General features: G+C 47.4%; 1 protein-coding gene across 2 annotated transcripts in view; it reads right to left on the minus strand.

Moving 5' to 3' along the window:
* Window positions 1-434: 434 nt before the first annotated feature.
* DENND5A (DENN domain containing 5A) overlaps window positions 435-14,288 on the minus strand; it is a 109,556-nt gene continuing 95,702 nt past the window's right edge. For both annotated transcript variants that reach the window (XM_032641656.1, XM_032641657.1), the window contains 10 exons: window positions 12,686-12,770; window positions 11,767-11,895; window positions 8,040-8,161; window positions 6,708-6,853; window positions 6,010-6,128; window positions 5,436-5,617; window positions 4,740-4,822; window positions 4,119-4,242; window positions 2,971-3,139; window positions 435-1,451 (listed from right to left, as the gene is read on the minus strand). In XM_032641656.1, coding sequence (XP_032497547.1) covers window positions 1,268-1,451; window positions 2,971-3,139; window positions 4,119-4,242; window positions 4,740-4,822; window positions 5,436-5,617; window positions 6,010-6,128; window positions 6,708-6,853; window positions 8,040-8,161; window positions 11,767-11,895; window positions 12,686-12,770 — 1,343 coding nt within the window. In that variant the 3' untranslated portion in view covers window positions 435-1,267. The remainder of the gene's footprint in view (window positions 1,452-2,970; window positions 3,140-4,118; window positions 4,243-4,739; window positions 4,823-5,435; window positions 5,618-6,009; window positions 6,129-6,707; window positions 6,854-8,039; window positions 8,162-11,766; window positions 11,896-12,685; window positions 12,771-14,288) is intronic.

Consider the following 14,288-nt stretch of genomic DNA (forward strand, 5'->3'; position numbering starts at 1 on the left):
CCGGGACCATTATAAAGCTTTATCACCTGCCATCCTGGGAAAAAGCAAATCTTCTCTCAAGAAAAAGCTTTCCTTCCCGAGGGCAGACAGGGTCTCCTGTGCCGTGTTCCCACACCTGGTCTTTCTTACCCTTCAAGAAATGGCCCATCCCGTCTCGGTCAAGTGACAACTTTTGCAACCTTGGCCAGGTCTTTTCCCCTCTCTGCCTCAGCCTCCTCCTCTGGGTAGTGGGAAATTAACCCTGGGATGCATCCCTCTCAAACAGCCAGGAAAGCTCCTGGTGCCGCAGTGGGTAGGACCCAGGACACACAAGGCCCTCTGGGCAGTCCTGGCCTGGGAGGCGACGCTACAGCCTGGTTCTCTCAGACAGACCCAACTGCACCCTCTACTACCCACTCCTCGCAATACCCCATGAAAGTCAGGGACCCACACAGTTCTGTTTCAGGTGTTTTATTAAGTGGGCCATACTGCAGCTGGTTTCTAAGTCGCAAAATAACATAAATTTAACAATGATAACATAGCCAGTTAGACTGTGACAGCTTTTTCTTTCCTTAGAAAAAAGAAAAAGACTTAAAACACACAATGGAGGGTTAAATAAATAATACATAAAAGAAAGAAAAGGAAAACCTGTTAAAACGTGCTTATGTTTACTTCTGTGCAACTGCGTGCCAAGAGGAAACTGATTTTCTGCACGACGATACATCCTGGCATGTCTCCTTCCCAAATAATACTGACAAAAAAAAGAAAAGACATGGAGCTGACTCATCAGTGCTTGCAGAGGCACTACTAAAAATCCCTTTGAGTGGAGCTTGGGGCTTCCTGCTCAGCACACCTGTATGTGGCCCGTGAAAGCCAAATATCCATAATAATGTTAATATAGAAAACATCAGTTTAAAAACAATGTGGAATGGCCTCATTAACGCGGCGGGGACGAGGAAGCAGAACTGCCCCGCACGTGCCGCAGGCTCAGTCCAGGGAGGCCGCAGGCTCCAGCGCGTAGCCACGGCGAGGGAGGGCACCAGCTTCAAAATAAGCGGCACCAACCTCGTCTCCCTCTCCCTATCACTCTTTCACATGAAAGTGTGTAAAAAGCAAATCAGCAAATAAACTCTAAAATAGATTATTTATTCCAAAAATCCTCTACTTTTCTTTTTACAGTGAGTGTACATCTCTCATCTCCTGCACAACTCGCGTAGGTCCCTTTGGGAAGAAGGGGGGAGAGCTACAGGCGAGTCTCTGGGTCCTGCTGCTAGCTGGTGCTGGGAAGTCAGATGTCGATGCCCTTGACCAGGGATGTCTCCAGCGTGATGTTGAATTCCTGCAGTGTCTGCAGCACGCGGATCAAGGAATTGACAAGTGTGTGGTCTTTGATCAGCGCCACATCCTCATACATGTGTGCGGTGATGGGGCAGTCAGCCAGCAGGGCGATCCAGTGGTGCAGGAGGTGATCTCTGGCAGGGAAGGATCAGTCCAGATGCGTCAGAAGGGAAAGGGAAGGGAGACGGTTAGCGAAAGCCCAAGGGGGAAACCTGCTCCATCACACCCTGAACAAAGTCTGAAGCTGGAGAAGCAGTTATCTCCCCGCAGCCCCCTTTCCCTCCCCTAAGTGCACTTGGCAAAGATGTCTTACACAGCTTTAAAAGGCTCCCACTGTGGGCTACCGAGCCCTAGGGATGCCAACCCAACCTGACCCAAACAGGCCCTGTCATCTTCCAGAAGGCCTGCTCTGCCTCCCCCTCTAGCCCCCCAGACAACCCCACCAACAAGACACCATGTCCTGTCAGCAGCACTTCCTCCATCTCAACAGCCAATCTCTCCTAGATCGTCGCTCCTCCCCACAGCGACCACCACCAGGAATAACACTGCAAGCTGACATCCACATAGCACTCAGCATGTGCCAGTCACCATTATAAGAGATTTAACCTTCATGACAACCCCATGATGTGAGGTACGTGCTATTGGTGCTATTATTATTATTTTTTTTATCGGTGCTATTATTATCCCCACTTTACAGATGAAGAAAGTGAGGTTGATGGAGGTTAAGCAGCTTGTCCAAGAGCACACAGCTAGTAAGTGGCTGATCTGCGATGTGAACCTGGTGAATCTGGTTCCTGAATCTGTTTTTAACCACTATGCCAACTCCCTCCCTTCCACGGCCTGAAAAAAAACTGCCTTGTTTATCTGGGCTTCGTGCTCTCACCTGACCCACTGGAATAACCCCTAACAATCTTGCCCATGAATACCATCCATGATATCAAATCACTATCATTTCAGTCCCCTGATTAAAAATCAACTCTGTCCCAGCTCCCCATGGCCCCTATCCCTTAAAGTGTTTCCTTCCCACATTCCACCTGTTATTTCCTGATCCCACATGCTTTGCTTCCTTTAGGGTCTCTCTGTTAGTTCTGTCTGCTTCAAGCTCCCTCCTCACGTCTACCCTCCCGTTAAGGCTCACCTCAAATACCACCTCCTCCTCTGATCCTTCTCCTCTACATTTTCAGCAAACGTTATGAATGTGTACTTTTTTGAACTCTCCCAAACTTCTGCCTTGTACTAAATAATCAGGACAGGTGAACTTCTAAATGGTAGAGACTGTATTTTATTCAGCTCTATTCCCACACCTTCCATGAGGCCTGGCACATTCAAATGTTTGTTAAAGAAATTACTAGATATATACACTCTACTTCAAATTTTGTCAGGGGGACGGTTTTATTCCTTCGCATCAAAATGTGGCCCCTCCTCCCCAGTTACATACATGCTTTCATCCCCACCCTACTCCTCTCTCACACACACACACACACACACACACACGCGCGCGTGGTGCATGAAGAAAAGTAAGGGCCTCTACCAACGCCTCACCTGCCCAACGGCACCTGGCCATTAGCCACTCCCCACCCCTGCACCACACTGGGCCTCCAGCACCACCTTCAGGGCTGGCTGTGTGCACACTGGGCCATGAGGCTGCAGTACCTGGCTCCCAAGCACACCAGCATCTGAAACTTGCCATCCTTGCCAATGTTCCGGGGATTATTGTTGATCGCAGTGACAAAACGGCAGAAGTTCCGGGCCCTCGTATGCCAGTTTTCCTCAGGAACAAGTTCATTCTGCTCCAAAGTCTCGTAATAGGTTTGTGCTTTTTCTGTGAAGAGGAGACAAGCCTGCCAGTGACAAAGGCTCTCAAAACCGACCTGTCCCTGACTGTCCTGTAGGCCAGTTGCCACAGGCCTACCTCCGTGTCAACGCAAGTAACTTAGTAGGAATAACATGAGTGCTCTGAGGCCACTGGTCACATTTCAAAATGATCCTTATGAATGTCTGGAATTCTGCTGAGAAAGAGGAATCTGCATCCTGCTGTGAAGCAGCCAAGTGCTTGCTTTTTGTTAGTTGTGGTCTCAGACTTCAATTCTAAAGGCATCCTAAAAATCACACATGACTGACCAACATTCAATACGGCATCTTCAACTGAAAACGAGAGAGACTATGTATATTTAGTTTGAAAAATTTGAAAATTTGTGTTTCATTCACTTTGATAGTATGGTTTAACTGGCCATTTTGTCTTTATGTTTTATTTTGAAACCACTTACTTTATAAAATGTTCCATGTGGATATTTATTTTCACTTTGAATAAATTAAAACAATCGGTACTTTAAAAAAAATAAAAATAAAAAATGATCCTTATGTTCCCTATCTCTATATTTTAAATTTCTTTATGTGGCCCTTGATATAAAGATGGTCCTTTCTCAACAAAACTCTTGAGGGAGAAGCTTCTTGCATCAAATTCTCCAAGGGGGTGTAACACAGGGCTTGGACTCCAATGCAACTGGTCTTTTGGACCTACGAGCAGGAAGTGTGAGGAGTCATGACTAAGCCTGTATTATATATGACAGATGCCTGGAAAGAACCTTTCCTGTCCAATTCTCAGGAGATGAGGGGCGAAGGGTGGGAGGGCTTCTGTTATTACCTCCGAGAAAAGCCAGGGCAAACAAACACATCTAACCTGAGAGTCACCTGATTTGGCTTCTGTACCTCAGACCCCAGTGGTCAGCACCCACATTATGCTGATGATTCCCCCATGTCTCTGCATGCTTTTCCCACCCTCACACCCTAGCCCGACTCACCCAAGAAATCCCAAATGAAGACATTTTTGAAGAGCCGCGGTGATTTAAATCCATGCTGGAAAGCCTGTTCCAGGGCCGAGACAAGGCCACATTCTCCACAAAGCAACAGCGTCAGACTACCTCGCTATATAAGGAAACAGAGGAGAATGCCAGGCTTGCCTCAGCCAAGATGCCCTCCCACCACTGCATCCCCAGCCCACTGCCCACACCTGGGAGGGCAGCAAAAGACATGCAGGGACCTTGTCTAGTCTCCCTAGCACCTGGCAGGGCCTGACTTAGAGCAGCTCTCAGTAAATAGCTATTGAATGAACAGATGATGGTTCTGGGCCCCTAGCAGGGGACAAAGCCCATGTGGCCAATGTTCAGGGAGACCCAGACAATTTCAGAAGAGGACAGAAATACACTGTCCATTGGAGACCCAGGGACTCTGCTGGGTTGTCAGTGAATAAGGAAAACAGGGCAACCCTAGGCACAGGCCCCCAGAGAAAGGAATCTGCTGAATCTCAAACTAACTGAGGCACACACTCCATGTGCTGGGCTGTCCACAGCACATGGGCCTGGAACAAGATTATTCTCTCTTACTCAATATAAGGCCCTGGGTTGGAGGGCAGGGAGGCTCACCTCTTTCTCAGGCTTATGGAAGTGCTTCACGATGCCATTGACTGCCTCACCGATGGACTCCTGGATCTGCCCAGTGTTCAGCTCTGATAAAAATCAAGCAGATATCCAGTCTCAGGTTAACAGTACTTAGTTGACTGAGCAAAAGACTGAGGACATAGGAAGACCCACAGGAGAGGTAGGGCAGCTTGGACCCTGGGAAGAGTGGCTCTTGCCCACCCAACTTTGCTGAGCTAGCTCTTCCTAAAATCTTGGGACAAAAAGCAAAAGCTAGGATCTTAGAGTTCTGTCTCCAGAAGATGCTGGTCAAGTTTCTTCTCCACTTTGCTCTGGAACTTTTGGCAACCAAAAGAGTGCCAAGCCTTGACGGTGAAGCCCAGGAACCAGGAAGGGGAAGGGCAGAAAGTAAACCCCTCTCCTCTATAGGGGCACATACAAATAGCACAGAGGACCCAGGCCAGGATCCAGGAGCTCTCCCCTCTCCTTCCAGTCCTCTAACGAGAGTGCCAACTCCCCCTCAACTGATTCAGGAGAGAAGGGTGACAAATGCCTGGGGCTGCTTTGTCTTTGTCGGCAGAGGTGGTTCCTGAGGCAGCTGCACAGGCTGTGGGGAATCTGGACTCCCTTATCAGTACTTCCAGAAATCTGCCCATTCCCCAGGCAGGGCAACATGAGGGCCCAGCCCCATCTCCCACTTACTGGGCTTGCTGTTGGGTGAGATGGTAACGAGCCTCCGGATGACGCTGGGAGACTGCTGCAGGGGCGGGGTCCGGCATGGCCTCTCGTCCACCTCAGGCTGGGATGTGAGCAGATCCCCGACTAGGACCCGCTCCAGGCTTCCGTCATCCATGCCCTTCCCCAACCACCGGCCACACGGGAACCTGAGGGTCAGGCAATAGCCTGTCAGAACTGCCAGCTCCTTCAGCGTCCCCGATCAGCAAAGGCCATCAAAAAGCCAATCCCTGAGGACAGGCTCTGAAACCGGGCTGGGGATCCTCAAGGCCCTGCTCCTCATCCCACCGTGCGGCAACAGGGAAGCCACCCGAGTGACGGGTGGCCTGGAACCTGTGCACAGCAATGTCATACACCTTCACTTGTAAAGCCCTCCTTCTCTTTCTTTTCAGGGCATGAGGCAGAGCCAAACAGGAAGTTGCCTCCGCCTATCACAACCTAAAAGGTCTCCCTGAGAACCCCACATACCCAAGCATCAAACACAGCCCCTGGTGGTACACCTAGCCCCACTGTCTCAGGGCATAGCTGAGGGAACACTTACTTGTAGGTATGTCCAGTGATCTCATTCCTGACCATCACATACTCAACAAGCCATTTGGCATACAGCCCAGAGTTATCATGGCCTATCTGCACCGTAGTGAGCTTCCCCAAGTTCTGGTACTGTGAGAGAACAGCCAAACAAAGAAGATGGGGTAGGTCAAGAAAACAGAAGAAAAGCGCCACACTCCTCAGAGGCACACATCTGACTGGCTCCCTGCAACATGGCTCCCCAGTATCTGCAGGGGCAGAGCTCATGACTCCACCTACTGCCAAAGCTGGCAGTATAGTACTACCTCATGAGGCACGATGCCAAGAAAGAAAGAGACCACTACCTGGAGGAAGACTAGGGCCTGGGAGCAGAAGGCTCTGGAAATGGCAGAGCAGTCTGAGCTCTCTGTGAACATTTGGGCTCAGCAGCTGAAAGAATTCTTGGGGGTTTTTCAATACACCATGGACAAGGAGGTATGCAAGTCCAGATGGGTGCCTTCCAGCCAGAAACCACTTAGACAGGGCAGGTTCCCCCATCCTCAGGTCAACCCTTGGCTCTGGCCTCTGGTCGTCTTGGGACAGGTCAGCTGTGCTGAAGCGTAACGCTGTATAGAGCAAGGCCTCTAAAACCCTGGAGAAAGCTTCCCAAAGTAGCTGTCGAAACTCAGATCCCCACAGAGCCTGGGGCTGTGGTCACCGGATAACACGTACCTCGAAGGTCATCTCTAACACATTCCTGGGAATCTGCAGGATCTGTGTCTCACCCAGTTCTCCCGAGATGCAGATCCATGGGTTGGCGGTGAACATGGAGCCTCCCAGCTTCTTGCTTGGTACGATCAGGATGTGGTAAGGAATCACTGTTTAGGGGAAGCCACAAAGGCATTGGAGGGGATCGGGAATCCCTCCCATACCCGAGAGGGTCCTGACCTGCCCCAGGTGTGCTGGCATGATTGGGGTTCCTGGTACATAGCCTGGAGCAGCAGGTCCTGAGGACCCAGTCTCTGGCTGGCTTAGAATATTAGCCAATCTTCCCCTCAATCTCACTCCTCCCAGGGTTATCACCCAAACATCCAAATCCAAGCCCATCTGCAAGCTCAGAGCTAAGTAAACCTGTTCCTTAAACAATATCACTAACTCAACACTGCACTGAATTGCTTTTCAGAGCACTTTTCTATCTATCATCTCAAGGACTCTAATAACAATCTCCAGAGAGGCCAGGCAGGTATCACAATGCCTTTTCTGAGGAACTGAGAGGGAAATAGTTTCCCCCAGTCCAGTGCTGCTGCTTCCAATGCTATATTCCAGTCCAGTGCTGCTTCCACTGAAGCCTACAACCCTTTCCTCTGAGAGGGAGGATGGGTGTCATATAGAACAAGAGTCCACACTGCTGAAGCTGCTGAGTCACTGGCCAAACAACTAGTTATGGGGCAAATTCAGACCACCCCCCACCAAACAAAGCATCCTAGCACCAAAGAAAGTTGAGGCTCCAAGGGCCTTCCTTAGACCATTTTAAACCCTCTTCCTCACTCTGCAAATAGGGAGACTGAGCCCCACTGCAGGAGTAGACACGGCTCACAGATCCATAATGAGTTAGGGCAGAACAGGGCCTGGACCCAAACCTCCCACTGCCATCTGGAGTTCTTTCTGCTACTTCAGGAAGAACTGTTGTTCCCTGGGGGCTACTCTGAAACTTTCTGTAATGCTGAATGACTCTCTCAGCCCAAAACAAGAGGGAGGTTTCCTTACAGGTGTGCAGGGAGGGCAGTGAACTTCACCTCCCACACCCCACTCCACCTTAGGCCCCCAGTGCCCAGGACCACAGTAACAAACACAATGGCCAAAAGCGCTCAGCTCCCTAGTTCAGAACAAGAGTAAGAAGCTTGAGAGAAAATACAACCTCCAAGGAGGGCAAGTACACCTCTCTCCCCACGGAAGAAAGTACAAGTGATAATCTTTCTTTAAAAGGGGGACAGTAAGTTAGCCTCAGACAGGCTCATGAAGACTGGCATTGGGAAGGCTAGTGGGGAGCACAGGACTACTCACGGATAGTTGTGAAGACATTGGTGAAGCAGAAGTAATCGACGGCATTGAAAGAGAGGAGGTGATAGAGGAACTGCTCCTTCTCATCATCACAGCGCAGGAAGGCATAGCGCTTGTACAACTTTCTGTCAGAGAAGAGGCAATACATCAGTCTCCCAGACAAAAGGAGGGATAAGAGGCTAGAATTATTCAGTTGTGGAAGGACACAGCTAAGGGAAGAATGTGAGTCAAGCCTCAAGCTCTTTAGGGCCACCGAAAAAAGGAACAAAGCCAGCTACTCCAACTGAGGGCTAGAGGGAAAGTGGCTTTAGCTACAGCAGGAACAACAAAAACCAAACTCCACCTGTGTCCAAGAGTTGACGTTACTATAATGTAAAGTGTCAGACGTCATGGGATCTTCTTTCCTAACCTGAGGGCTTCTATAGGGCATCACCCCAGTGTATGGTGTAGGAGTAGCAACAGCAGGAGGTCTGTGATCACCATTCCTTACCAGAGCTAGTCTCTGACCCTCAGCAGACCTGAGATCCACAAGTCAGAACACTGCTCTGAACATGAATGTAAGCTGAGGACAGCTTCAGAGGCAAGGAATGGAATGATCCAGGTCATAGGCAAGGAAGAGCTGTGCAGACGATGTCCTTCCCCTCTTTTCAAATTTCCTCCCATCCCCACCCCTCATCCACTGCTCACTCATCAAAGGCCAACCCCTCTGCCTGACACTGCAGGCCTCTGGGCCTGCACAGCAATGGTACCTTCCCCAAGTAGCAGGGACACAGAGAGCCAAATGCACAGGCCCCCAGCACAAGAAACACACAGAGAACAAAGGAAGGTCCCTGTCCTGCCTGCCCAGACTGCAGTCACCATGCCAGAGAGGTATGGGATTCAGTAGACCTGTGAGGTTCTACCTAGACAGTTTATAAGGTAGGAAAATTCACCAACCAAAACCTACTCTGTGCAGGTGCTGGAGAGGGAAGCACCTATCCTCACATACAGTCTAGATGAATAAATCTGATAAAGGCCACAGTATAAGACATAATGAGCTGCCAAATGAAAGGCACTCTCTGGGAATTTAAAGACCCAGAAGTTTCGATGGTCCTAGAACAGGAGGGCCTGAAGGACAGCACAAATTTAGACAGGGGTTGTAGAAGGAGAAGGACAGGGTATAAAAGCCAGTTTGGCTAGAGTTGAGGGCTCAGAGAAGTGATCAGTTAGCAATGAGACTGAAAAGCCTGGCTAGGGTAAAATGAAGGCAGGCCCTAAATATTCAGGCTAAAGAGTTTGTAATCTGCCCTACAAGTAATATGTTTCTTAGAAGTAAAGGGAAAGCCATAACCAACTTCAAGAAATTTGAATTTAGTACAGCTGAAGGGTGAAAGGGGCATGAGGATGAAACCTAGGGAGTGGCAGTAAATAAGGAGACAGATGGAACAGCGGCTAAGGACCTGAAATGTGTATGTGGGAGGTAAAGCTAAGCAAGGAGTCACACGAACTCCAAAGTGTGAACCGAGGTAGGGAGAAGGAGTATTGGGAGAGGTACATGGTTCATGCCTCCAATGAAAGAAAATTTTAATAAGTGGAAAACAAATGGATAATGATAACACAGACCACCAGGGGTAAAAAAAAAGGAATGAACAAATACTGTAACAAATGCTATGGGTGCCTGGAGGAGGAATGGACTAAGTCTCTGGGGAGTCTAGGCAAACTCTGGCAAAGAAGACTTCTGACTAGGCCCTGAAAGGGCTGAACACATCCTGAGAAGTGTGAGGGGTTTGATGTGACTAGAGCTTTAAGTAAACTTAGGAGAAAGGTGAGAGAGGGTAGGATGGAGTAGTAGGTAGGTTTTGATGAAGTACACCTTTCTGTCTCCCTATATCCTACCCAAAACGCAATCCGTGGCAGCAAAACTCTCATTTTATACTCACTGGAGTAAATTCTAAGCTTTTGTCCTCTAACAGGGCTACAGTTTAAAGAAACCAAAATTAGTCTCCTCACCAAAGTCTGTGCCCTGTTTGCTCCTGTCTAGGCCCTTAAGTTCACAGGCCCTAGACCTATCCACTGCCCTAGACCTTCATAAAGTTCCTGGGCTTGACTCCCTCTTGGCTACCTCTCTGCCATGTCCTCCTGCCAACTTGCAGCATCTCCTGACAGACGATGCCCACACTGGCCGACAGGAATCACTTCTGCCCTGTCGGCCCCTAGTGCCCACACAGCCACAGATTTTCCCAGGACACACAACTGTCCTCTAGAATCTGGTATGCAAACAACTCCCTTCCAAACTCCAGGCTTAAATGTTCACTTGTTCTCTTTTAGTTGTCCTTCCAATCTTCAAATATTATTCCTAAACCTTTTCACCACTAAAGGGAATCAAATGTAAGCACTTTAAGAGTTGCTATTTTGTAACCTCTCAAAGTGAGCTCTCTAATCTATCAAGATTTTGAAACTGGTCTCTTGCTGTGGTTTAAACACACAATAAAGTCTAAAAAATTACATTTTCACTTTAAATAAAAACAGATTCTCCAGGTTTAATCAATTCACTTACACAAAATTTCCCCAAGGTCCACTTCTCTGCTTTATTGTCCACAGGGAAGTCACATGATAAAGGATACCATGAAAAGATGCCCAAGGAACTGCCAAAATGAAAAATACCCAATAGGCTTGCCAATGAAGAAAGAACCAAACATATTATATATAGGAAAAGACAGAGAGGTGGTAACTGAGAGGCAGAGAAGGGAGACAGCCTTCCTCCCCACTCCTGCTCTAGTAACTAGGGTATGGAACGAATGCAAAGGATATAAAATCAAGAGAAGGGAACTGTAGATATAGTGGCTCCTAGGAGTGAGGAAGAGCAAGGACCTGGTTACTCTGGGCTGGCCTAGGCTCAGGAGAGAACAAAAGAGATAGGGTATATCTTAGAAATTTCTTTTTAATTCTCCAATCCTTTCCCCCTCAAGACAGGAAAGAGACCAAGAAAATGCCCTATGCCCAACAGGTATACAGGTCACTTGAGTGCCACAAGGAGAGGAGGACCCCCAAAACTCTGAGGTATCCAATGAGGATTCCATCCTTCTCACTACCTCTGTAAGAAAGCTATTTGGCGGGGCGGGGATATAGATCAAGAAGGTAGGGAGAACAGATATAACAGAATTATTCTTCTACAGATAAAGAAGGAGAAGAAGAAATGTTACATCACCAAAACAAGAAAAGTCCTCCCATCTTCTTTATGGGAACTGATCCAAGGTAGAGCACAGCAAGAGCTCATTGGTTGACCAATGGCTGAAAGAGCCTGGATAAACCATAGTAAGTCCCAGAAGAGAAACCAACAGCCAAAAGAGAGGACCACTGCTTCCTGGAGTGGTTGTGGCTAGAGGCCCGAAGAATCCAGGCCTTTAGAACTAAGTTAGGAAAAAAAAAAAAAGAACTAAGAGAGCATGAAGTCAACTGATTATATCTGAATGTTCCTACTAAAATAAGTATGCTGTGTTGAGCAGCGCCAAAAGAGTTAATACATCTACAGGAAAATATAAAAAATATTGCAGTGTAAGTGTACAACAGTGTTCTACAAAGAAAAGAATAAAGAAAAAAAGAAGAAATGCTGCAAAACCTTCATATGCAATTTGAGTTTAGCTGAATTCAGCAGTAATGATATACTGAATACCCTTCCCTTCCCACGGGGGTTTCCAATCCCTCCCACCATTCCCAGGAGCTGGTTATACTCCAAGTGGAGTGGCCTTACTTGGTGAGCTCATGGTCTGAGAGAAGCTGCTTCAGGTGTCTGGAAAGCAACTTTTTTTCCATGGACAGTCGCACCCATGCTCTGGCTTTTCCCACATCAGTCTTGATTTCCCCAATGTTCTGGATGTGCCTGAAGGGGGAATGGGAAAAGGGGAGTGGAGGGTAGGGTGGGAGATGAACTCACTATCGATACCTCCCCGTAACACCAAAGGAAGCCTGGCCAGGAAGCCCTACTGCATCCTGAGAGAGTCCATCTCTCTTGTTCTCTAAATCCTGAGCTTCCATGTAACTTTGCCAGATAGACTCAGCATAATTTGGGGGGCTGGGGAGGAAGCCAGTACAGCTCTTAAAAAGTAAGGCTAACCCCAGAGGTCTCAGGCCTTGAAATACTCTGGTGTAATTCTCCAAAAATGTCAGGAAACACAATTGCTTGTACAGCTCTACAAATGCATCATGAAGCACAGGACCAATGAAGAGGGATTCCTGGTTAAATGAGACACTGTAGAAGCCCAGGTCACTGAGACCCTGCTATTTAAAGTGGACACCTCAGCCTTCCCTGGTGGTGCAGTGGTTAAGAATCCGCCTGCCAATGCAGGGGACACAGGTTCAAGCCCTGGTCCGGGAAGGTCCCACATGCTGTGGAGCAACTAAGCCTGTGTGCCACAACTACTCAGCCTGCATGCCACAACTATGGAAGCCCATGCACCTAGAGCTCGTGCTCTGCAACAAGAGAAACTACCACAATGAGAAGCCTGCGCACTGAAACGAAGAGTAGCCCCCGCTCCCCACAACTAGAGAAAGCCTGCACACAGCAACGAAGACCCAACATAGCCAAAAATAAATAAATAAATAAAGTGGACACCTAAGCAGCAACTGAAAACAGGATTTTAGTGGCTTATTACAAATGAGCCCAGACTGACCTCATATCCTGAATGAGGGAGATTCTCAGGGGAGGCATGACTGAGCTGGCATCAGACTTCCTCCGTTCTGAATCAAGAAATATTCCTAGAACAAAAAGTTGGTTAAGTCCAAAGAGATCTGTATACCCAAATAGCTGACTACCCTTCTTATCTCAAATCACAAATATCTACAGAAAAAAGCTAGGGTTACTTTGGTAACACTTTGATCAATCATTTCATGAATATTAAGTACCTACTAGGTATCAATTTTTATACTTTTATGCATATTATCTCACTTAATTCTCTAACAACTTATAAGATAGCCATGGACGGTATCACAGAGGAGAAAACTGAAGTTCAGAGAGGTTAGCTGCTTTGCCCCAGTCACCAAGTGGCAAAGTCAGGACTGGAAGGAACACAGATCCTCTAGCTCCTAATCCAGTGTGTTCTCATCATAATCCATGGAAGCAGTGCTTCCACTAGGAGCTACTACGCATGTCTTGCTCTTGCCTCAAAATGGACTACAAAAGAGCCAAGGGAATATGAAAAGAACATGATCCAGAATGCTTAGGACCTCTAGATACAATACCTTTATATCCTCATGTTTGGCCCAACATTTAAAATTAGTATCTTCATCATTCAGCTGTTGATAATTTTTGGCTACAGTTTATCCCTTGGCAATAAATTCTACAGCTTTCCTGAGAAGACTCTGCTCTCATACTCAGAAAGTGGACAAAAAACTCCTTATGAGGCTACTTTGGGAGCTTTTGTACCTGTTTTTTGCCCACTGTTTTCCCCATGTTCAGTGCTAGCTGAGATCAACTAATTCAAGGCCAAAGACAACACTGAGTATACGCCTACCTTTTTGCCCCCCACTTAAACTTATCTTTACCATTAGGACAAAAACATCTAAGAAAGTTAAACAAACTCCTTGGCAGAGAGAGGAGAATGAAGGATGGTATGAAGGGGAGATGCTGCCAAGAAGAAAAGGAAGGAGGGAGACTGTCCTGGAAGAGACACTGCAGGATGTTATAAAGAACAGTAGACCAGGAGACAAGAGGCCTGGCTCCTAATCTGGCCTCTTCTATCAATTCACTGTGTGATCTTGAGTAAATTAAATTCCTCTCTGGATCCCAGTTTCCTCCTCTTGTAAAAAAAGGGGGCTGGACTAGATGATTTCTGGGGTCCCTGCCAACTCTGATATTTTTATTAAATATAAACAGAAAGCAAATGGAAGGGATCATGCACACCAGGCTTTGACTTTGAGCAGTTCCAAGTCAGGACACTGACAAACAGGCTCTCTTAACTGATAGGATAGATCATCTCAATGTTCATCTCAGAGAAATAAAACAAAAGACTCTGAAAACACTCTAAACACAGGACATCACTATCAATCCAAATTCATTTAAAACCCAAATTTATTCTAAGATTTAAGACTAAATCTTCTATCTCACTGATCAAGTGTACAGAAACACATAATAAAAGCAAACCCCATGGTTTTGGCATGCTCTGTGGTTCAGAGAGCCCTGTGGCTTAAACATTACAGAGTAAAGACTTCATTGACCTGGAACAGTCTGCTACAGATGGTCACTTCAGTGGGGGATGGGAAAGTGAGTGGAGGGAG

The sequence above is a fragment of the Phocoena sinus genome, chromosome 8 (assembly GCF_008692025.1).
Source record: "Phocoena sinus isolate mPhoSin1 chromosome 8, mPhoSin1.pri, whole genome shotgun sequence".
Classification (NCBI taxonomy): Eukaryota; Metazoa; Chordata; class Mammalia; order Artiodactyla; family Phocoenidae; genus Phocoena; species Phocoena sinus.